General features: G+C 44.9%; 1 protein-coding gene and 1 long non-coding RNA gene across 2 annotated transcripts in view; one reads left to right on the top strand and one right to left on the bottom strand.

The window, feature by feature from the left end:
• Positions 1-10,275: 10,275 nt before the first annotated feature.
• Positions 10,276-21,732, bottom strand: LOC117882684. The gene is made up of 3 exons (XR_004647084.1): positions 21,506-21,732; positions 13,692-13,818; positions 10,276-10,723 (listed from the first exon to the last, which is right to left on the bottom strand). It is a non-coding gene; the product is annotated as an uncharacterized LOC117882684 (long non-coding RNA).
• A 29-nt stretch (positions 21,733-21,761) lies between these two features.
• The window catches only part of SLC16A2 (solute carrier family 16 member 2), a 98,919-nt gene continuing 97,021 nt past the window's right edge, over positions 21,762-23,659 (top strand). Inside the window, exon 1 of the mRNA XM_034781320.1 lies at positions 21,762-22,778. Within this exon, the coding sequence (XP_034637211.1) occupies positions 22,298-22,778 (481 nt within the window). The 5' untranslated portion in view covers positions 21,762-22,297. The remainder of the gene's footprint in view (positions 22,779-23,659) is intronic.

The following is a 23,659-nucleotide window of genomic DNA, read 5'->3' as shown; positions in this document are numbered from 1 at the left end:
ATGGGGCCAGGATTTCACCCAGTGAGTGAAAAGTGCCAGAATTCAGTACTAGAGACTAAAGTCTTTCCCTCGCCCCCCCTAGAATTGACATAGCCAACAAGGGGCCATCTGGACACTAGGGAAATTACAACTCATAATTTACCACTGGTATAGCTCGAACTGTGGTTGAATGGTGTAACTGTGGTTTAGATAGGCCTCCACGAGGCATCCTTAGAAACATCTGAACTCCATATGATTTATAGCTTCCACCATGCTCCACCGGAGGAGTAGTGCTGGTGGTGAAGTACGGCTCCTAACTCATGAGTGACCAGCAGACTCAGCAGGGAATAAATCAGCCTGAAATGTTGTGAAAGGAGCTCAAGATTTTTGTTACAAAACTGTTTGGGCCAGAGATGGCTTTGATTGGCCAGTTATTTTGAATCACAGCTACCTCTCGGACAGTTGAAATCAGAACTTAGCAGTCTCCTCTGATCCAACTAAATGTTGTCAGAAAAATAATTGACTCTGATCTTCCTCACCAGGTAATTTCTGGAGTGCAGTTTCTTGTGAACCGTGGCACATCCTGGAAGCACCCCAGAATAGATGGAAATGGTTGTGTCAGAACAGCACACATTGTCACAATCCGCCAGTACCGCTACAGCCACATCAGTAGTTGCATGGTCACCGACCTGCCTGCAAAGGGGAATTGAAAAGCCTCTCTACCTTTTCACTGTGCTTTCTATTTGCCATTTGGGAAACCCACAACCACAAAACAACAACAATATTAGGGGACAGATTCTCAGCTGATGTAAATTGTCATAGGTCCATATATATATATGGCCACTATGTTCAAATTTGGGTACTTAAAGTTAGGCACCTAAATCCATAGTTAAGTACTTAAGCAAACAAGGCTTGATTTTCAGAGCTGCAGAGCACCCACAACTCTCACTGAAATCCATGGGATTCAGCACCCCTGAAATCAAGCCATCACTTTGGGTGTCTAAATATGAATATAGGTGCCTAATTTTATCCAACCGAGTTTGAGAATTTTGCCCATATGTTCATTATTTTAACAGGGGCTCCTTAACAAAAGTAGTGTCTTCTTTGCAGCTGGCCTGCAAAGGACCCATCATCTCTCCTGCCCTCTGATTCTGTTCAGGTCTGTTTTCATAGTGGAACTGCTGAAAGACCATTAGACTATTAAGGCAGTGCTTGGTGCCTGAGAAAGTCCCCTGCAGGTTAGGCAAAAAGCCTCAGGTTGGGCAGGTTTGGTGATCACCTTCACTCGTAGTAGTGAAAAACATATATTGCAGCACCCACCTTATTTTACGTACATAAACCCTACATCTGTGTGTATTACACATTTCACAAAGCAGTGTCTCAAAGACATATATCAACATTAATCTTGTCTCTTGCCAAATCTATGCGTCTTTGTTAGAACCATGAATGAGATCAGGGTCTGCCCATAGCACATTTGTACTTTTCTATTTGCATCAGCAAAAATAGCAAACTCTGACCCCTTGTCCAAAGGCCTAATGTCCTGTTTATGCATTTGAAAAACCCTTCCATGAAGGCCTTGTCCGCCTGAGCAGGGAATTTCCTGATTTCGGACTGGAACAATCCATTTCATTATTTGTTTGCTTGAGGAAGTGCTCTTGAGAAAAAGGCCCTCAGCGAAGTACACACTGAACTCTCTACCTTCCTCAGGGGAGACATTTCACTCCAGTAACTGTTTGGGAACACTCAGATTGCAGTGAAGTGCGTCACTTGCTAGCAGCCATTCAAAGAGACAAGATAAAATGTGCTCTCGGGAACATAGGAAATACCTGCATGGGAACAATCCCACTGGGCATCCAGTCCAGAATCCTGTCTCAGACAGGTCTATATCAGATGCTTCAGAAGAGAGTGTCCATACCACACTTCCGTGAAATCTTGGTCTTAAAAGAAATGGTGCTGCCATCTTGAATACCCAAGTCTGGGAGCCTCAGCATGAGTACTGAAGATCTGCAAACCTCTTGTGCTAACCGTACCTGGTTCTAGTTTCCAACCTCTTCCCTGCACTTAAATACTAGGCTGCTTGTTTCTCTACAGTGATCAACAGTGTACAAAATCCTGTCTACATAGCACCATGTTTGTAACTAGACCAGGCCTGTTTCCGCTCCAGGAACATCTGTTTTATTAATTCTCTCTAAAACTAGGCTGTTAACTCTTATTCTGCACACTGCCTCTGCCCACGGCATTTATAAATTACCTCCTGAAGCATACAGTATAACCACAGAGTTTACTTGAATTTGCAAGTCCAGCTTCATTAGCTGTGAAGTCCTCTGTGACACTATGTGCACCCTGATGCCACAGTGAGCAGAGCCTCATATATGCAAATAACAAGAATAATGAATGAATTACACTGTGCACCATTTCATATGGTATTATGTGATATTATTTAGCTTCATTTTTCCAACGTGTCTTGTTCTGGAAGCAAAATCATGGTCCATTATCAGATATACATAGAGGGCCAGGTTGTCACAGATACATGCCTGATATAGGCATGCATCTGCCATGATTGCACACACAGTTCAGGTATTAGTTCATGCAGGTGGCTTCTAGGGCACCTAAATCACCATTAGTGCAGGCAAATGCTATTCACAACTGCACTCACAGCTGTTGCATGCACAAATTAGGTCGCATGCATAAACATTGAGTGCATGCAGCTTTGACCATCTAACCATTATATATAGCCAAATTGAGACGATAAAAGGAACATTGTCTTGATAAAAAATAAGACATATAAACAATTTTATAATAATACATATAAACACATAAGTACATACAGATAATGCAATGATAGATGCACATGTAGATGTCATTTACAGAGAGAAAGCGTGAGAAAGAGAGAGAGAGTCTCCTTTTTTGCTGCACGTTTTTGACTGAGTAAGAGCACAGTTGAGAAGGGTGGCTGGGCTGGGTTGTGGATATCTGTTTTGAAAAGGGATTTGCCAGAGGCAAAGATTGTAGTTTGCTGCGCTGGGATAAGAAGGCTCCATAAAGGTCTTATGAAAATAAAATCAGTAATAATACTTACCCCTTTAAATCTGCAGATCTCGTTAGAAAGTGAGTGTAATTAGATAGTAAGTTTAATTTCCTTTGTTATAAGTTGAGAAAACTGAGGCACAGAGAGGATACCTGATTTGCCCAAAGTCTTACCGTACGTCAGCGGGCTGGAAATAGAGCAGAGGACCGGATTCCCAGATTGATGTTCGCCTCCACTGCCTCTCAGGATAATGTGATTTTTGCGTACTTATGGCCTGATTGTACTATCATATCAATTAGGCTAAATGTCTTCCTGTGTTTTGATCAGAAACTTTTTTTTTTTTGGTTCTTCTAATGCCAATCGATTGTCTTCGCCCCACCATGGTACAAATAAAAATATTGCAAGGAAATGTTGTGTAAAATGTGCTCCAGGGCTGACAGTGTGTTTAAAAGTTTCACCCCCAAAGTGTCTTTCTATAGCTAAACTGCACATCCCTGAAGAATGGGATTGGCACTTAACTGGCAGTGGAGTCAATCCTTACGCAGTGTCGTCAATTCTTATAGTGTCACTAGGTGGCGCTGCTGCAATATAATAAAAGCAGGCCTTGCACTTCAGCAACAGCAACAGTCCAAAAACACATACTGACGGGCCGGATTCTAATTTCATTTACCCGGGTTTAAATGTGAAGGAACTTCACTGACGTCAGTAGCGATGCACCAGTGTAAGTGAGAATCAGGCTCTGTGGTTTGTTTTCTGCGATCATGCATTTCGTATAGCGAAGTGCAGCTACTCCTGCAGCAAAGATGTGAGTTTTAGTTAGTAAATAACTGTAGGCATAGTAAGGACCTTGCTGCAGTGAGGTCAGTTTTTAGACCTGAAAGCACCCTTTGATATATAGTTCTGCCACAAGAGATCTACTGCATAAATGAGATGTGTTGATCCTACATAGGGTGATCCGATAGCAAATGTGAAAAAGCAGGATACTCTTTTTTGGGGGGGAGGAAGGGGGGGGAGAGAAGATAGTTGCCTAAGTAAAAACAAAGCCCCTAATATCGGGACGTCTGGTCACCCTAACCCTACATCACCGGGAAGCCAATCCCAGATGAAGTTCGTGTTTGTGGCCATGTTCTATCTAGTCACAAAGCTTACAGCTCCCAGCCAGTGTCCTGATGTCACAAATGTCATGTTGCAAAGCATCCACATTCTGGGACCCCCAACCCTGGACCAAGGGCGGCCCAGGAGAGCCAGATCCAGCGGGAAGCACTTGCCAAAAACTGTCCTGCACTCCAGGAGAAATATTATCCATTATTATTGACAAATCCAAAGTCTCCTGACTCAGTTCACCAGACTTGAACTTACAGCCGGATCAGACGAGCTTCACGTCCTGTTACAGATGAACTGCTGTCTAAGGGGCTGGTACTGTGAGCTACTGAGCACCCCCTGCACGGTGATGGGTGCCCTCACCTCTCATTCAATTACTTCCTTGGGAGCTAGAGAACTCAGCACATTGTGACACTGGGCCCTGATCTAGCTTTGGCTGCGGGGTAATTTCTGATCTCTTCGGCTTTTCCAGAAAACTTATGTGAGTGTGTAGACCCTATGTCACACATTCTAACTAGGGTTAGCTCTGCTATATGGATGGGTGGGCAGATACCTACAGGGGCAGCAAACTGCTGAAGGACTGTTCATCACTGGCAGAAGCTGGGACTGGATGACAGGGGATGGCTTACTCGATACATTGCCGTTCTGTTCATTCCTTCTGAAGCATCTGGCACCAATCACTGTCAGAATACAGGGGCTTGATCCACCATTGGTCTGATCCAGTATGGCTGTTTGTATGTTCTTATGCAAGGGACAGACATTTCCTAGTTTGCTTAGCAGGGCAGAAAGTCCAGAGCCGGCGCCGACTGTACCAAGTCTGGTATATGTTTTCTTTGGCTGAATCATGTGCTCTTTACACACATAAATCATGGTGATTTGCTTTTCCTCTCTGCCTAATCCCCAGGCCATAGGAGCAGATGCTCAGGATTCCCTTTGGAGTTCCAGAACAAGTGCATACACACAGCTCAGCCCAGATCCTAAAGATACACTTTCTGTTAGTGTCAAGAAGATTTACATGTGTTAATTGCACCCAAGGGGTTACTTCTGGATCTCTTCTTCACAAGATAACAGGTCAATTATTCTTTTCCAATGTATTTAGTTTTATATTAACTATAAAGTGTGGGTGAGAAGAACTAGATTGACAGGCCTGCGTCCATGACTTATTATATAGCCCTGTGTGCCACCCATTCTCTAAGAAAGGGAGTTGACTAACGTCAGTACTGTGTATTATTACTCTGATTGAGGAAGGAGCCATATTAACACGCGTGTGTAGCTGTAGAACACACCTACCAAAGATGGGTGAGCAGATGTGACTCATCCAAGGTCATGGAGCAGATTAGTGGCAGAACCAGCTACAGAAGCCAGTTCTCCTGATGCCAAGCCTGGCACTCTATTTACCAATGTAGGAGTTGAACCTGGACTTCCCTACACGTTGGAAGGATAATGGATTTAGGTCCAGAAGGGAACACTATGATCATCTACTCTGACCTCCTGCATAACCCAAGCCACAGAACCTCATCTGGTAATTCTTGCATCAAACCCATAACACTAGTTTGAGCTATAGCATATGTTTTTGTAAAATAGCCAGCCTTGATTTAATCCACACATTTGGAGGTAAGTTGTTCCAGTGGTTAATTAACGATCTATAATGTGTAGGGGGAAAAGCTGCATGTTCCCGGGGAGTTCAATTTGTGTGACATACACTGGAGGTCTCATACTGCCAGTACTAAAACATCCTTGGAATTTCTAAATATTATAGATGACAATCTCCTAACTCAAAAAGTGTTTCATCTAACATGGGGGGATTCTATATTAAACATCTTCTGGACAGACAAAGAGGAATTGATCACAGAAATAAAGATTAATGGCAACTTAGGTACAAGTGATCATGGCTTGATCACATTTATAATGTGCAAACAAAATAAAACCCAAACCAGTGATATATATACTTGGTGCTTTAAAAGGGCCAGTTTCACAAAGCTGAAACAATTATGAGTTAGATCTGCTGGGCGGAAGAACTTAATAAGAAAAATGTGACTGGTAGTTGGGAATTGTTTAAGAACACTTTATTAGATGCCCCAAAATCCACAATCCCATAATTGAAGAAGGCTGATTTAGAAGTGAAGTGAAGGCAGCCATAACATATATATATATATATAACAAATGGAAGAAACGGGAAATTGAAGGTAATGAATATAAATCAGAAGCTAGGAATTGCAGAAAATTGATAAGGGAAGCAAAGGGACACAAGAGGAAATCTATAGCCAGCAGAGTTAAGGACAATAAAAAGGAATTTTTAAAGTATATTAGGAACAAAAGAATCCTAATAAGGGTATTGGTCCGTTACTATATGGAAATGGTAAAATTATCAATAATACAGAAAAGGTAGACGTGTTCAATAAAATATTTCTGTTCTGTATTTGGGAAAAACAGATGATGTAGTCATAGTATATGATAACAGTCTTTCCATTCCACTAGTATATCAGCAACTACTAAAGTTAGATATTTTTAAAGCAGCAGGTCCAGATAACTTGTATCTAAGAGTTTTAAAAGAGCTGGCTGAGGAGCTCGCTGAACCATTAATGCTGATTTTGCACTAAGTCTTGGAACCAAGGAAGTTATAGAAGACTGGAAGAAATCTAATGTTGTGTTAATATTTTAAAAGTGTAAATGGGCTGACCTGGGTAATTATAGGCCTGTCAGTCTGACATTGATTTCAGGCAAGATAATGGAGTGGCTGATATGGGACTCGATTAACAAAGAATCAAAGGAGGGTAATATATTTAATGCAAATCAACATGGGTTTATGGAAAATAGATCCTGTCAAACTAACTTGATATCTGTTTTGATGAGATTACAAGTTTGGTTAATAACTGTAATAGTGTTGATTTAATATTGATTGATTTAAACTTTTTCAAGGCATTTGACTTGGTACCACATGCCATTTTGATTAAAAAACTAGAAAGGTATAAAATTAACATGGCAGATATGAAATGGATTAAAAACTGGCTAAATAATAGGTCTCAACATGTAATTGTAAATGGGGAATCAACATCAAACAGGTGTGTTACTAGTGGGACCCCACAGGAATTGGCTCTTAGCCCTATGCTATTTAAATTTTTATTAATGATTCCTTTACGGAGTGACTGGAAGAGTAAATGCAATCCCAAGTAATTAATGATTTCCATTGAAATGCCTTGAGATTATCATCATTATCTCTATAATTAGCCTATCTGATTTTCATTGTTATTGTTATATAAAATATTAATTTGTATTTTCTCCCATGTCTCCAATGCTCTGTCATCAGAGGTCCTTCGACCTCTGGAGTAGGTGTGGTACCTAGATCTCATGGAGACACTATCTTATTATTAGAGAAATAAAATGTAGATACTTTGAATGGTTGCAGTGATGAAAGAGTGTAGGGGCAGGGGATGGAATGAAATTGACCAGACTGCTCCTGCTCTAAACAAAACTTTGCACTCATGCATCTTTGTTAAAAAAAAAAATCAAATTTCTGAAATACTGTCAGAAATTGCCCTTCCTACTGTATGGCATTGAAAATATTGCAGTACCTCTTAGAGAAGGGCTTCTTCTGGCTGATTAAGATTACATGATAACTCCACTACACACAGAGAGAGTTAATAGGCAGTTGACATATTTATTCAAGAAATACAGCCAAGTTACTTTTCATTTGCTTTAATATTTATTTATTTTTATTTACTACTTTCCATTGCTCTGACACTGGAAAAATAACATTTCCGTCCCTCCCAGGCTTTGGCCCTTTGATTTTTGAACAGTGATGTTTTCCCCCATATGTTTCTTCTAATGGAGCTCAGACAGCCTGGCTCTGCTGCATTTACTTCTCTGACTGTGTGTCAGTATCCATCACTGAGGATATTAGCATAGTTCCACCTTCTGGCTTTACATAGGAGAGCAGACAATATGGTGGCCTGTCTTTTAAACGTTTCAGAGTAGCAGCCGTGTTAGTCTGTATCCGCAAAAAGAACAGGAGTACTTGTGGCACCTTAGAGACTAACAAATTTATTACAGCATAAGCTTTCATGGGTTGCATCCGAAGAAGTGAGCTGTAGCCCACGAAAGCTTATGCTCAAATACATTTGTTAGTCTCTAAGGTGCCACAAGTACTCCTGTTCTTTTTGTCTTTTAAAGGGGCCTCAACCTCATTTGATTAAAGCCAATTTAAAATTATAGCAAAATTAAAAGTTCTGTTTTGGAAATGTTGGCCCTACAAGTCCTGATGAACAGTGATTGCTTTTTCTATTTTGATTACTCAGTAATAGCTGTGGGTTAAATCTATATGAGCAAAATTCATCCTTGGGGTAACTCCATTGCCTTTAATTAATGTGGGAAAGACTGAATGAACCCAAGGCTATATAGGGTGCCATTTTCCAAAGTGTTCAGCATTGGCCTAGCTGAGCGCCTATCGAAGTCCAATAGCGGAGTGCTTTTGAATGTCACACCTTTAGAATCCATAGGACATTGCTTATCAGAATCAAACACTTTTAAATTGTTAGTTTGTTTTGGCCAGATTACTTGGCAGGCTCCCTTTAAAGTTGCCTGTTTATCTGATAGTAAAGACAGTTGCATCAAAATATTGCTGTATAATCTTGTGAAACCTGAATAAAGTCAGTGCCATTTAGAATTTGTCAGGAAATGTTAATGTATTAGGGTATCATTAGTACACATTTTATTTATGGTACATGGATAGGGCAATACAGCAACACATTACCTTTCCTTTAAAAGTAAAGGCGATCTCTCGATATGTTCAGGCATTCAGAGATCTAGTGTTCTTACTGGTATTTTTATTCCTGCAGCTCTTGCTCTCTGAACTCAGTGTTCCAATGCTCCTGCCAAGGAATGCACTATCACTGTTTCTTCCCCCTCTGCCCCTGAAATCATTTACTCTACTGAGATCATGTATTTGTTGTCTTTGTCAGGCCAGATGTCGTGGCTGTTTTAAGGACAGCTGAAATCTAAAGAGAAAAGCATTGCTAATGACAGTCACAGAGGGGGAAAAAGTAACCCTGTGCAAGCATGTAAATTTCTCTTCTGGTAGCCACTTGCTAATATAATCAATTTCCAAATGCCGACAACTTGTGCTGCTTGACCACATGCAACATGCTGCTTTTGATGTCTGGTCAATGCAACTCTATTGCTGGGATAAAGTCGGAGTGCCAGGTCACAAGTCTCTGCTGCTTCAGTGAAAATGAATTCATGTGGCAAAATGCTGTTAGGCTTCCTAAGAGGTTTGCATAAGATGTTCCTATGCAGTCACTTTTCATTTCTGAAAAACAACCAACCAACCAAAGTATTTTTGTGACTGCCAGTAACTTGGTGTAAGAAGAGGTTCTAGTAACACGAGAAAAGGTGAAATTTCTGAAACCAACGACAGTGGATGCACAGCACTGCTCCACCCTAGTGACTGTAGAATGACTGGAGAACTGCTTGCCTTCTGCATGCCTCTGATAGCCACGATTTGCCACCATTCTTCAGGGACTTTTTCTGGGTCCTATCCAATTCTCACTGAATGCAATGGGAGTATTTCCATTGACGCTACCATGCAGGAGGCTGGCTCTGTAGCAGAGGGGTTCTTTTTCAGCACTACCCTTTCTCAAGTGATAAAACAAAGGAATCCGGTAAGAGTCAACATGTAGCTCCTGGGCTTGCTTGGTAAAGCCTGAGTTCTGGAAGTTGCTATCACTGGGAAATCCTAGTGAGACAATGGCTGATTCGCCTCAAGATGGCACCGATAGGTGCCAGTACAAAAACCTGGATAGACAGACCCTCCACCAACACTTTTAGTTACATGTGGCATTTAATGATACAGCTCTTAAAGGGACACTGTCAGGCTAAAAACATGGGTAAAATCCTGGCCCCACTGAAGTCAGTGGCAATGAGGCCAGGATTTCACCCCATGTGTTTAAAACAATGTTCTTTATTTGTAAAAAGAACAGGAGTACTTGTGGCACCTTAGAGACTAACAGATTTATTAGAGCATAAGCTTTCGTGAACTACAGCCCACTTCTTCGGATGCATCCGAAAGCTTATGCTCTAATAAATCTGTTAGTCTCTAAGGTGCCACAAGTACTCCTGTTCTTTTTGCGGATACAGACTAACACGGCTGCTACTCTGAAACCTTTCTTTATTTGTGTTATTCATGATATATTATTAGATTATTAGAAGCAGAGAGCTTTCAAAGTCTCCTATCCTTTATGTAGTTCACTTAGCTTGGTCAAGGAAAATGGTCTAGTTGGTTTCCCTTTTGTTTTTAGTCAGTTTCATTTTGTGATTCTAGTGCACTAGCTCAAGGCCAAATACTGTAGGGGGGTATTTGAATCCAAATAAAAACAGTTTTTAATTTTTAAAAAAATCTTGGAGACATGGAACTTTGCTGAAAATATCAGAGTCTTAGCTCTATGACCTGCTCTGTAGGCCCCTCCATGCCGGACACAGCCCATCACCTCACCGTCAGGTTGACGTTGATTCTGATCTTCAAAGTCTTCAGTGGGACCCAGCTACGTAAATGACTGCATTACTCTCCACCATCCACTAAGACAGCTGTCTCTGGGACAATTCCGCTCATGCCCATGAAAGCTGGAAATAAAAAATACTCCATTGAAAGGGTTTGGCTGTGAAATGAGCTTCCAGAGAAGATGAGGTTAACCCAGTGTCTGGCCACCCATAGGGCATGCAGCAAGACCTTCCCTTTTGACAAAGCCAGAATAATTTAGACAATCAAAATATAAAACACATAACCCCCCCCCCCCGCTAGGCTGAATCAGAGCCTTTTATAACCAGAGAAGGCTCTAGGAAGTCAACTTGGGAAACCTTTATGCAGAACTCATTCACCTGAGCAGGTGATGGGTGCTATAGAAAACTAATAGGTTATGGGTGGATGAGTGAGGGGGTGGGATTCCAAGGACAGCCACCAGTGGAAGAATTCCTGATTCAGATCTGGGGGAAACTGCAGGGACCTGTGGAAGTTAGATTACGACCAAGGGCACTTCACAGATACCTTGATCTTCAGTAGATCCCTCTGCAACCCCCATCCCCCTTCCCTCACAAAATAAAGAATTTGGAGGTTCTCCTCATGAAGTTTACCTTCCCCTGGAGGGGGGGGCCTTCTCCCACACTGCTTTTTACCAAACACAATTTGGGCCTAAATTAGCCTGCCCTCAAGGTCAGTGGAAAAGAAGAGTATGATGTTACTGGACATAATACCATAATGAAGGAGAACATCTATTTGTAGGAGCAACTTTTAATTTGCAGGATATTTTTTTTGGTTAACTTCAATTATAAAGAACTTAAGCAAGTTTCCCTTTTTGCTTTGGAATCACCCGGGAAAGACCATGATGGCTACTCTAGTATTGGTCTTCAGGGAACTCAATGTCACTCATATTTATTCTTGCTTTTCGTGACATGCACTGTAGAGCTGGAAAGTTTGTAGCATTATTCTAAAAATGTGGTGAGAGAATGTAACAGAAATTTTAACATCCATGGAGAAGATAATAATTTCTCCATGGAGCTACTAAGTGTCTGTGCAGAAACTAGCACAAGGGAGCCCTGGCTGATACTGTAATAAAAAATAATAAAAATGTATTCCTAATTCAAATGAGTTGGCACCCGTTGTCTCCAGCATCATCAGCCCTTGCTTTGGGATGTTGCCTCTTTCAGGGTCTACCCTAATTTTAAAGCAACAGTATTTTTATATATAACACAATGGGAGGGGTTCCAGGCACAGCAGTAACTCCTTTGATGTGATATTGGCCAAAGAAGCTCACTGGTTATTTGGAAGTTTATTGGTGCAATAACATTGGCAAACAGCTCTGGTACCACTGTGGCAGGCCTCAGGAGAAATGATTCAAAAGCAGGTTGAACCTACTTTTGAAATGTGGCACCGAAACAATGGGATTATTTGCAGCTTGAACTCTAAACAGAGCGCCTATTTTTATCATAAATTCTTTCCAGGCCAGCCACTTACAGTCAATTCTGAGCAGGTCCCATTCCATCCAGCGGAGGATGCACAAAGCTTCTGTGCACAGACATGTTACAGTGCAAACATGGAGTTAAGGAAGAACACTCTACAAGTGGGAAGGGGATAAAACTGAAGATCCTAAAGCTGGGAGCAGGGCCGGCTCCAGGCACCAGCCGACCAAGCAGGTGCTTGGGGCGGCACCTGGAGGGGGGCAGTGCTCCGGCCGGTCGGGGAGAGCAGGGCCCCGGCTGGGCTCGCCACCCTCCCCCCAGCACGCCGGCCGGACCGGGGAGAGCGGGACCCTCGGCGCCCTCCCCTGCCGCGCTCCCCGCCAGGGGCCGGGGGCGGCGGGAGGCTTTTTTGCCTGGGGCGGCAAAAAAGCCAGAGCCGGCCCTGGCTGGTAGGCTGACAAAAGATGGAGGTTCACCATGAGGATTCTACAGGGAGAAGGAATTCAGGGAAGGGAGAAGATTATCTTTGCTTTTAAATACATTTAAATATAAACTGTGGAGCAAAATGGGAGTCTGCAGAAGGGCTGTACTCCTGTCCTGGATGTCAGCAACAATGCCTTGGTGTGCTCTGTTCAAACTCAGTCTGACTGTCTCACACACAACCATGGTTCAAGAGCAATGTCGGAACAGTCAGGAATCTACTTCTGACGTGTGGGAGAAAGCAGTCTGTAATGGAAAGTTTATAAGATCCAATAGTCACTGATTTGCAGGCTGGTGGAATGACAGCTCAGCAAGCAAACAAACAAACAAACAAAAAACACAGCAACAACCAGAAAGAGAGCTCTTTAAAAACTCAAATCAAGGCAAGGTCACATAAGCAAAACAAACATTTCCCCAGCTGGGGGATCATCCCACTCCTTAGAACCCAGTTAGTGCCCCATGTCTCCTCTCTCTTCTGTGGCCCTGCCTTGGACTATGCCTCTGCCAGGGAAGGAAACAGGGAAGCAGAGCTGACTGTGTGTGCACTGCTGTGGAGCAGATAATGCCACTGCACCCTGCCCCAATTACTTTTCCAGACATCTTGATTTAGTAATCCTGGAGGTAGAGAGAGATCATTATGGAGCTTGGATAGATATCATTTAATCTGATAGCAGTCTGATACTGACACAAAAAGTAAGGCAAAGAAAGCATAAAGCTTGGCATACGTTGAAATATAAATAACTTGAGGCAAGCGGGCCTGAAGACATACTTTAAATACTGACACCCTTTGTGTGTAATTATTTCATAAAGGATAGATATGGGAGATACTTTTTAAAACCAAATAAATGTAATGCCAAGCACACCTCCAGCAGGTTTTAATCAGCTGTAATGAATCTGTGGTTGCACGCTGTGACAAAGTGGAAATTCTCTGAAATATTTGTATTATTCCTAGGCATGCCTCAGTTTCTCTCCATACTTTGCATTGCTACCCAGTGGGTGCAAAAGGGTTAAAAAGCTGCCCTGGAGGCAGAGCAAGAAACATGATAGGTGTTGTGTCTGGGGTGGACTGAATGGGTTGTTAAAAGACTGGCAGAAGCCGACCTATATCAAGGGAGGGTCTGCAAAGTCAATGGAAGCCCCAGTGGAAACTACTGACCCATGGGAATCTCTGGCAGGTGGAATCTAGGAACTCAGCAAAGGTCTGCAGGAGTTGGACATGGGACAGAAAGTTTCAGTTGGCCAGGATAAACATTAGCTTTTCAAAGAGACTCAGCAGCTCTCACCTGGGACCGACAGAGAGATGGAGAGACAGAGCAAGAAATGGATTCCATGGTAGCTTGGCTAGGTGAAGCACTTGCTTGGCTGGAATGGACTATATCTCAACCTGAATGTCTCCATGCTAACCTAATGACTTCCTGCTGCAGTGTCCCAGTTGAACAATAAATCCTACTCTGTACTGAAAGGCTGCAAATACTGAGGTGCATTGGTCCCTGAAGAGTGTAAAAGTCTCTGACCAAGAGTCTACCACAGTTGGGCTCACTGGGCAGAGCTCATGGTGTGAAATAGGAATGCTGGAGCCCAGAGGCCCAGTCTCAGAGGTGTTGAGACCCTATGGATCCATGACACATGCATACAGCCACGGTAACACATCACATTGTTTGTGCTTAACAAATAAACGAATAATGTTAATAACTCAGGACCATAGGGTCCCAAAAGCCCAGACCAATACGTAATTCCTTTAGCTCTGGTTAAGCCTCAGGCTCTTAACCTTGCAAGGGGCCAGCCACTAGAGGGATACATGACCACATGCACTCAGCTCATGTATTACACAAGTTCACAAAACTTTTCCATTTTAAAAGACGCTGACAAGTTAAAAATCATATTTTAAAAAACAACAAACTAAATCAACATCCTGTGTTACATTTTGCCCTCTGTTCTATTTCTTTACTTTCTGCTCTTCACTCATCTTGGACAGTGAAAATAGATGCAGAACTGCCACTTTTGTTTACAGTCAGTTTTGCTTTATGGCTCTCATCCACAGTCCAAGGCTGAAATGTTTTGGCTGCGAACACAGCAGGGGAATGCTTGAATCCAAACAAATCTGTTTTCACTGATTTTTGTTTGTTTGTATTCTTTTCCTGGAAAATGTTTCTGGTAAGATTATGTATCCTAAAACTTTTGCCTAACAAAACATGAGTGTTTGCCTGTGTCTTATGGTGTCTCATAAAGCTATGGAAAATAATGTTATATCCTAAGGATACTCACAGCTATCTGTATTGATCATGAATGCAAGTACCTCTTCACTTGGAAAACTTAGCACCGCATGGCTACCTTTCACTTAGGGTTGGGCTAGTTAGGCCCTGATCCTGCAAAGGGATATCCAATCCCATTGAAGCCAATGGGACTCTGCAAATATCCATATTTGGGGATCCCTTTAAGATACTGGGATAGTAGGCCCTGATCTTGCAAATGGCTCCATGAGGGTGGACCATGTGGTACTGGGATCTGTACCTTTAAGTGGTTTAGCTTCTCAGATAGGAAGTGTGTAGGATCAGTGCTGCAGAACCCCATCTTCAGTGATACAGAGGCAACTGGAACTGCATGACAGAAGCCAGAGGATCTCTTTCAGGCTTCTTGGGCCCAGAGTGATTGCTGGGCACTACATGGTACAAGGAATAAACAGAAATTAAAGAAAATAACTGGAGTGGAAGAATGGAACTGCTAACGGCTACATCAGAGCTGAAACTCTGGAAATAGGGCAGACAACTGGAAGATAGTTAAATAGCACTTCACTCTGTATCTGCAAGCAATGGGTGCCAGTGAAAAGGAAGCCAATCAGAAGGCAGCCTTATTTCTGAGATAGCAGGTTCTGATGCATTTGATGTGTTTAAGAGTCTTCAGTTAACTCAGGAACAAGAGGCTAACCACGAAAACTTGTAGAGTACAGCACTCCAAGCAAAAATGAAACCTATTCAGAGCTGTGTTTTTAACAAAAAGGTACAAAAAGAAACTATAGATGATATTGTGACTGATCTAAGGCTAAAGACCCAAGACTACTGGGAAACCCAGATATAACTCTTGATAAGGCAATTAGAATTTGCCAAGCAATGTAAGACACCCAGTCCAGAATGAAGCTTATGGCGGGTGGACAGTGCTCTGATACTAGAGACAGGATTGAGAATCCAAGCAGCACAAGAAAAGGGACCCAAGGCACAAAGACACGTGGTGCTCAAAGGCCATGTCTACACTATCGAACTTACAGCAGCACCACTATACTGATGTAGCTGTAAAATCGCTCGTGTAGCTGCTCTGTGCCGATGGGGGAGAGCTCTCCCGTCAACATAATAAAACCACCTAAATGAGCAGCAGTAGCTATGTCAGCAGGAGAAGCTTATTTTCACACCTCTGAGCGACGTAAGTTTTGCCAACATAAGTGGTAGTGTAATCATGGGCAAAGTCAAGGAAGAACAGCCCAGAGCGCCGCACACACTGTGACAACCAGTACTAACCAGGGCGATACCTGGCATATGAGAAAAGATGGAAGAACTGCAATAGATTACAGCACTTTACAACAGCTTGTGAGCACCAGCAGAGCCAGCACATAGTGGACAGAGAGGATGATGACAGCAGCTCAAGCTCAGATTAATTTTTTAGAGGGGCAATGAACAGACAACATTGCAGCAGACGACTGGACTATCATGCTGAAAGCAAATGGGCCATTTATTGATTTTAAGTTGAACACAGGTGCACAAGCCAAGGTGGTGCAAGAAACAGTGATATTAACACTGAAAGAAAAGTCACAGGTAGTGAAAGGTAAATGGGTAAAACTCAGGGCTTACAGTGGTGAGGTGATTCCCAGTAAAGGAATATGTGAATTCAATGGAGGGGTAAATAAACTGGAAAAGATACAATCTGTAATAGTATCAAGGAAAAGAACATCTAGTATTAGGTTAAAAGCGTGTCAAATCCTTGCTCTCGTCAAGAGAGAGCACTCATTGGTGGGGTAGGGGGCCAAAACTATTGAGGAAGAGTTTGAGGACATCTTAAAGGGGATAAGGAAGCTCTCAGCAGAGTACAGAACAGAGCTGAAAGAGCCCAACCGCTACACCCTTCACACATATGAGAAAGTTCTTCTCATCTTAATCCATTAATTCATGTCTGAATATTAGTGTCACTATAGTTGAATTTTTGGAAGCCTTCATGATCCATTGCTAATTTTGAGCACTCAGCAGTGATCTGCTGCACACCATCATTCATCTCCTTGCTGGTCATCTCCTACTACGAAGACTCTCCATTCCTTCCATAATAACTTTCTCAAGGTTATTTCCATCTCTACATCTAATACCACTAAAGTACATAGGTTTGCAGCTGCTGATTTCTGGCATTAGAGTCTTCTTCTCTCCAATAATATTTCTAACATAGACATTCATCTTTTTTTTTCTGTCCAGAAAATATGCAAGAGTCTTTGCCAGCACCATATTTCAAAAGCTTCAGTTTTCTTCTCGTCAGCATCATTAACTTCCCACAATTCACATCCATAAATTGCTATGGGAAAAAATTGGCTTTTCACCAGTTGCATCTTCATGCATTTGGAGATGTTTCGGTTTTCCACACTTTCCTAAGGGAAGGCCCTAGCTGAGCCCGCCATCCCTAAAAAAGAAGATGAAAAGAGATGCCAGGTCATCTCTTTACGCTGGGAATCATAGAACCAATAGAGTGGGTATACTTGTTGGTCATTGTAAAAAAAAATGGCCCCCAAAGAATTAACTAATTATGTAAAAATGGAACACTTCCCACTCCCTACAAGGGGAGAAATTTTGGAGGAGACGGCTAATGCCAAATATTTTTCTATACTGGATGCTTAAGCAGGGTTCTGGGTGGCACCCTGAGAAAAACAGTGCCCACGTCCGTGCACACTCAGCACTCCCTGTTTCCACAGACTGCCATTTGGGTTGCTTCACCAGAAAACACAACAAATTTCTGATAGTAGAGAGGATACTGAAGTCTACACAGCTGCTGTTTTGTTCTGGAGAAAAAAAATGAAGCGCCTTACCAGAGGGTCCCGGCAGCCCTGGAAAGAGCAATAGCTGCTGGACTAAAGCTAAACAAACAAAAATGTACATTCCATTGAACAGAAATAATGTACGTGGGCGAGAAGCTAACACAGCATGGTATAAAGGTGGAGAACCATAAGCTGAAGCCACCACCAACACGCCTGCCCCAACAGACAAGGAAGGGGTACAAAGATTCCTCTGCATGGTGAACTATGTAGGGAAATTTGTGCCTAATCTAGCTGCTCAAACCAGCAACGTGAAAGTGCTATGGTGCAAAGACGTCCAATGAACATGGACTGCAAATTTTAATAAAGGATTTGAGAAACTGAAGGACTTAATTAAAGAGGCCCCAGTCCTGAGGTACTATAATGGGAAGTGCAAAACTAAGTCGTCCACAGATGCCTCCAAGGAGGTATTAGCACAGCCCTCTTACAAACAGCATGGTCAAAACAGGAGACTAATGGGTGACGTATCACAAATGCTAACAAAAACTGAGTGTCATATGCTCAAACAGAGAAGGAGGCTTTGGTCTCAGGCCATGGGTGTAAAGACTTGAATGTCTTCATTTATGGCAGGCCTGTGTTAGCTGAAAGTGACCATCAGTTACTTATTGCCATTGTCAAAAGAATACAGAGATTTTTTCTGCTACAAATGTATGTTTTCCAAATCAAATACATATCTGGGAGAGATTAGGGGGTGCAGATAAATTCTCTAAAGCATTTGACAAAAGTTGCAAGGGTGCAAAGTCCATAGCTAGATTTTGTACAGGTCAATCTGATTAAACAACCTGTCCAGTCTCAGACAAAATGTAGTCTGTGATTGCCAAAGCAACAGCTCAGGCTAAGACCCTGCATCAAGTGATTAAGGCTCTTAGCATAGGGTAGCCCCTATCACTCATTAAGGGGGGAACTCTCAGGCCTAGATGTGATTTTGTTGACGCTATCTTTGTCTAAAGACGGTGATCCCTACAGTGTTACCGAAAAGTACAATAAAAAGGATACATGAACGTCATTTAGGGAATGACAAATCTAGAAGAAAGGCTAGAAACATTGTATATTATCCCGAAATAAACAGTGACACTGAGAAACCTGTCAAGGCTTATTGCATATGCCAAAAATAAGGCCAAGTCAAGCAAAAGAGCCCATTGTGGTAGCTCAGGAAAAACTGGCCCTCTGGGCAAAAGTAAATGTAGATTCGTTTACACTGATTGGAAAAAACTATATACAGTACTTATTCTAGATTATTATTCTCACTTCTCTGAGATAGCTTTACTCAAAGACACTATAGCTAAATAGGTGATTGTGCATGTCAAGTCTGTTTTTATTAGACATGGTATACCTGACATAGTTACATCTGACAATGGGCCACAGTTCAGTGAACATAAGTTTAAGTCAGGAGTTCTCAAACTGGGGGTCATGAGGTTATTACATGGGGGGGTTGCAAGCTGTCTGCCTCCACCCCAAACCCCACTTTGCATCCAGCATTTATAATGGTGTTAAATATATTAAAAAGTGGCCCAGAGGCTTGCTGTGTGAAAGGGGTCACCAGTACAAAGGTTTGAGAACCACTGGTTTAAGTAGTTTGCAGTGAGGTTTGGGTTTAGACATGTCAGGGCTAGCTTATCGTCCCCAGTCCATTGATTTGGTGGAAAGTGGTGTTAAAATAATAAAGCAACTACTGAAAATGATTGCAGAGTCAGAATATGATCTGTACTTAGCACTGTGAAATGAAACATGGTTTGTTACCTGCAGACATTTGTTTAACAGAAAACTGAGAATGAGAATGCCTGTAATGATAGATGCAGTGTAGTTGTAGCCATGTTGGTCCAGGATATTTCGGAGACAAGGTGAGTGAGGTAATATCTTTTATTGGACCAACTTCTGTTGGTGAAAGAGACAAGCTTTCAAGTTACAGAGAAGAGCTCTGTGTAAGCTTGAAAGCTTGTCTCTCTCCACCAACAGAAGCTGGCCCAATAAAAGATATTACCTCACCCAACTGCTATCTGTAATGATAGACACTGATAAAACCAAACCAAAAAAGCAATATGTTTTGAAATCCTGGGCGCTGCTACCACTTCATGAACATGATGCAATATCCGTGATGTCACATGAGGTTGCCCTTCAGTCTTATGATTTTCACCCCAGACAGACATATGCTGAGGGGGAATGGGCAACACCTTCTCCTGCTTCCAGAAGGGAGGGAGGGAGGGAGAGAGGGGCCCTGAGTTTTCTGTTTTGCCTGAAGGGCTCAGTTAGGCAACAACCAGGTCATGACAACAAAGCTCCAGAACATAAAACTGCCTGAACAAATGGACTGGTATTTCAAAGGAGATCCACATGTCGAAGCAACAGTGCAAAGCACTTCAGAGATCAACTGAAAATTTAGTTAGTAAATTTAGTTAGTAGGTTGGATATAAGTATTAGAAATTGTGTATTACACAAGGGTTGTTAAGTGTTACTATTATCAAGTTTTGGCTGGGAAAGGAAGCTGTAATGTATTGGGGACTGTGTCTTTAAGAGGTTTAGCTTCTCAAACAGGAAGTCCGGGGGAGGAGCACTGCAGAGGGCCATGTCTGTGATGAAACAAAGGCAGTTGGAACCGTGTCTGTCACTGTATAAGGAAAAGGCTCTCACCCAAGCACTTTGGGCCCAGAGTGCTGAACACTAGAGACCTGTACACGTGCTCTGTGTCCAATGAAGTCTGTGCTGGTTCATGGAGCCCATATTCACTTGCAGGACTGGGGCCTTAGGTTGGTAAGCTCACTGGCTCAGCCACCTGTCAATTTACAGATTTCTATGTCTACATTTGCCCTACTATCTAGGCATGGGAACGAAGATAGGGTCTGATCCTGTGAATCCTTATACTGACTGGTAACTTTCCTGATGTGAGTAGTCCTACATCATGTGTGAAGCTGTTTGCTGTATCAGGCCTACAAGCATCGATGGATGCCTCTACGGGCTATGAACATCCATATGGCACCGTATGGAAACTGGCAAAATAATAACAATCACTTGCTATGAATCCAGCAGCCAGGACCTTGTGCCTCAAACCCATCTGCTGGGCTGGCCCCTAACACACCTCATTTGCCCTCAGTACTGCAGTCTCTCCACTGGCCCCATGTGCCAGGGGTGGGAATTGGGGCTCTCAGGGAGGATTCAGCTGCAGGTAGTGGGCAAGGCACAGGTCTCTTGTGGTGAGGTGGGGCATTTACCCAGCTGGCAGGAGCAGCGAGTTATATGGGCCCATGGTGCCCATGCTCCAGGAATATTCAGGGTCCAGGGGCACAGCTCCACCAATGTTTGGTGCCGGGTCTCTTCCCCGGCCCCGCCTGCCGCCCCAATGTAATTCAAAAGGGCCCCCAGGCTATGGCGGCTTCCTGCCAGTCCTCATTCCACGCCACACCTGGAAGTGGCCACCATGTCCCTGTGGCCCCGTGTGTGTGTCTCTCTCTGCATACTGTCCTCGCCCTGAGCGCCAACTCTGTAGCTCCCATTGGCTGGGAACTGTGGCCAATGGGAGCTCTGCGGGCGCTGACTGCAGGCAGCAGCATGCGGAAACCCCTTGGCCCCACAGCTGAGGAGCTGCTGCCAGAGGGGTGTGTGGGTCGCTTTCGGGAGCTGCCCGAGATAAGCGCCACATCCCAACCCCTTACCCCAGCCCAGAGCCTGCATCCAACTCCCTCCCAGAGCCCAACCCCTCACCCCTCCCAAACTCCCTCCCCGAGCCTGCACCCCACAGCCCCTCCTGCACCCCAACTCCTTGCCCCAACCCAGAGCCCACACCCAAACTCGCTCCAACTCCCTCCCAGAGCCTGCACCCCTCCCACACCCAAACTCCCTCTCAGAGCCTTAGGCAGGTGTGTGTGTGTGGGGCGGGACTTGGGCCCCTTCTGGGCACCACCAAAAGTTATACAAACCTGCCGCCCCTGCCAGCTGGCTGCCCTGGGGTGGCGGGGGGAGTCTTGGCAGCCCGTGCGGCGGCTCCGGGCCCTACGCCGTGCAGCTCTGCGCTCCACCAACAATGCCCTGATTGACTTCCCAAGGGGGCGGCGCCGGGCGGGCGGGCGCTGCCAATGAACTGCCCTAGGCAGGGCGCTCGGCCGGAGACGTTTGCGGGCTGGGGCAGCTGAATTACACTCTTGGGGAGGAAGGGGGCGGCGGTTGTTTTTAAAGCCCGTCTCTTCCCCCGCCCCCCCAGCAGGAGGTGGGCGGGCGCAGGGCTCCCCGCTGCAGCCTGGGGAAGGGGAGCTGGCCCCTTTGCTTTCTGCGTGGGGATTCACCCGGCGGGCTGGGAGCACGAGCGAGCAGATCCCGGGGCTCTGCGCGCGTGTGGCGGACGCAGCTCGCCCGCCGCAGGGACACGCCGACTCCTGCGTTGTTTACCGTGCGAGGGGAGGCAGGAAATCAGAGGTGGGGGAAGCTGGGCAGAAGACCCCTTCCCCCTCCCACACCACGAGAAAACCAAGGTCCAGGCGCAGGGTCGGATCCGCCCGGCGGGGGGTCTGGACCCGGCTGGCCGCTGAGCCCGACCCTCTCCCCACGCTGCGAGGGCGGGGAGCGCTGCGTCCGCGGGGGCGGAGGGCTTGTGTACCGCGGCTGTCCCCGCCCCCCTCCAGTTTGGGGCCGGTCCCCCTCACGCACTAACGCGCCTTGTCTCCCTGGCCTGCGGCAGCCGCCGGTGAAGGGCGCTGCACGGCGGCGCCCGGGAGATGGAGGAGGATACAGCTGGGGGAGGAGAGGCGGGGAGGAGGCACCAGCCGGCGGCGGCGGGCGGAGGAGGAGCAGGCGAGCCGAGGGATGACAGGGGGAGCGGAGCGGGAGGAGGAGAGGGCATGTGGGACCAGCTGCTGGACGGGCTCCGCAGCCGGGATCAAAGAGGCAACGGCGGCGGCTGCAGCCCCTGCCCCAGCCCGGCCGAGATGGCGCTGCACAAGCAGGAGCAGGCGGTGTCCGAAGCGAAGGGGCCCAAGGCGGAGGAGGATGGCGAGGCAGCCACGGCCATGGGGTTGCAGGGGGCCGGGTCGGGCTTCCAGCCTCCCGAAGGCGGCTTCGGCTGGATCGTGGTCTTCGCCGCCACCTGGTGCAACGGGTCCATCTTCGGCATCCAGAACTCCTTCGGGATCCTCTACGTGATGCTGCAGAGCGATCTGGGCGGCGGCGAGAAGGACCCCACGCTGGAGTTCAAAACAGGTAAGAGGGCAAAGGGGTCCCCCTCCCCGAGACTGGCCTCTCCCCGGCCCCACTGGGCTCTGAGCGGTGTCTGGGGTGGCAGAGCCGGGGAGGGGAACTGATGGAAGGTGGCTTGACTGAGGGATAAGTGGCTTGCACAAAAATCACCCCGTAACCAGATCTAAGGTCTTCCTGGGCCTGGCACCGCAAAGGGAACTGTATGTAACTTTGTCTGGTGTCAGGGACACACACACACGGCAGGGGCAGGGATGCCCTAGAAACGCCACGGTGAAAGTATCTTGTTTAAATAGAAGACATCAGATTGTCTGTCTGCTGTAGGAGCAAGTTCCAGTCCAGACTGTCACTCCCGCAGTGCTTCTGCCAGCATCGGTGCATTGGGAACTCCCCTTTCTGCTGCTTGGCTTTGGTTGGTTTATATCAGAACCTGCATGCTGTTTAAATCTAGGTGTCTCCTTGCAGCCGATGTAACTTGGGGGAGAGGGAGGAAGTTTGGGTTATAACCTGTATATTGCAACAAAGAATCCTGTGGCACCTTATAGACTAACAGATGTATTGGAGCATAAGCTTTCTTGGGTGAATACTTACTTCATCAGATGCATGTATATTAAATGTCTTCCATTCTTGCAAAGATATCCCCAGGGAGTGAATCATGAAAACCAAATTAAATAAGAAAGCTCCATTGCTGTCCAGAGTGAAACAAACATTTCCAGAAAGAGGAAAGCTTGGAAATATTTTACTGGGGGGCATAGGCAACATATGAAGGTTGCATAAGCGTTTGCATTCTGACCCTTTGTTTTGTCACTGCTTTAGAACTTCCACCTTTGGACTGAATTACCAGGCTTGTTCTGTGCCCAAAAGTGAATCTTTTTGGAAAGTTTCAG

The sequence above is a fragment of the Trachemys scripta genome, chromosome 9, assembly GCF_013100865.1.
Source record: "Trachemys scripta elegans isolate TJP31775 chromosome 9, CAS_Tse_1.0, whole genome shotgun sequence".
NCBI lineage: Eukaryota > Metazoa > Chordata > Testudines > Emydidae > Trachemys > Trachemys scripta.
The sequence above is the reverse complement of the archived record's forward strand: the minus strand, read 5'-3'. Positions and strand labels throughout refer to the sequence as shown.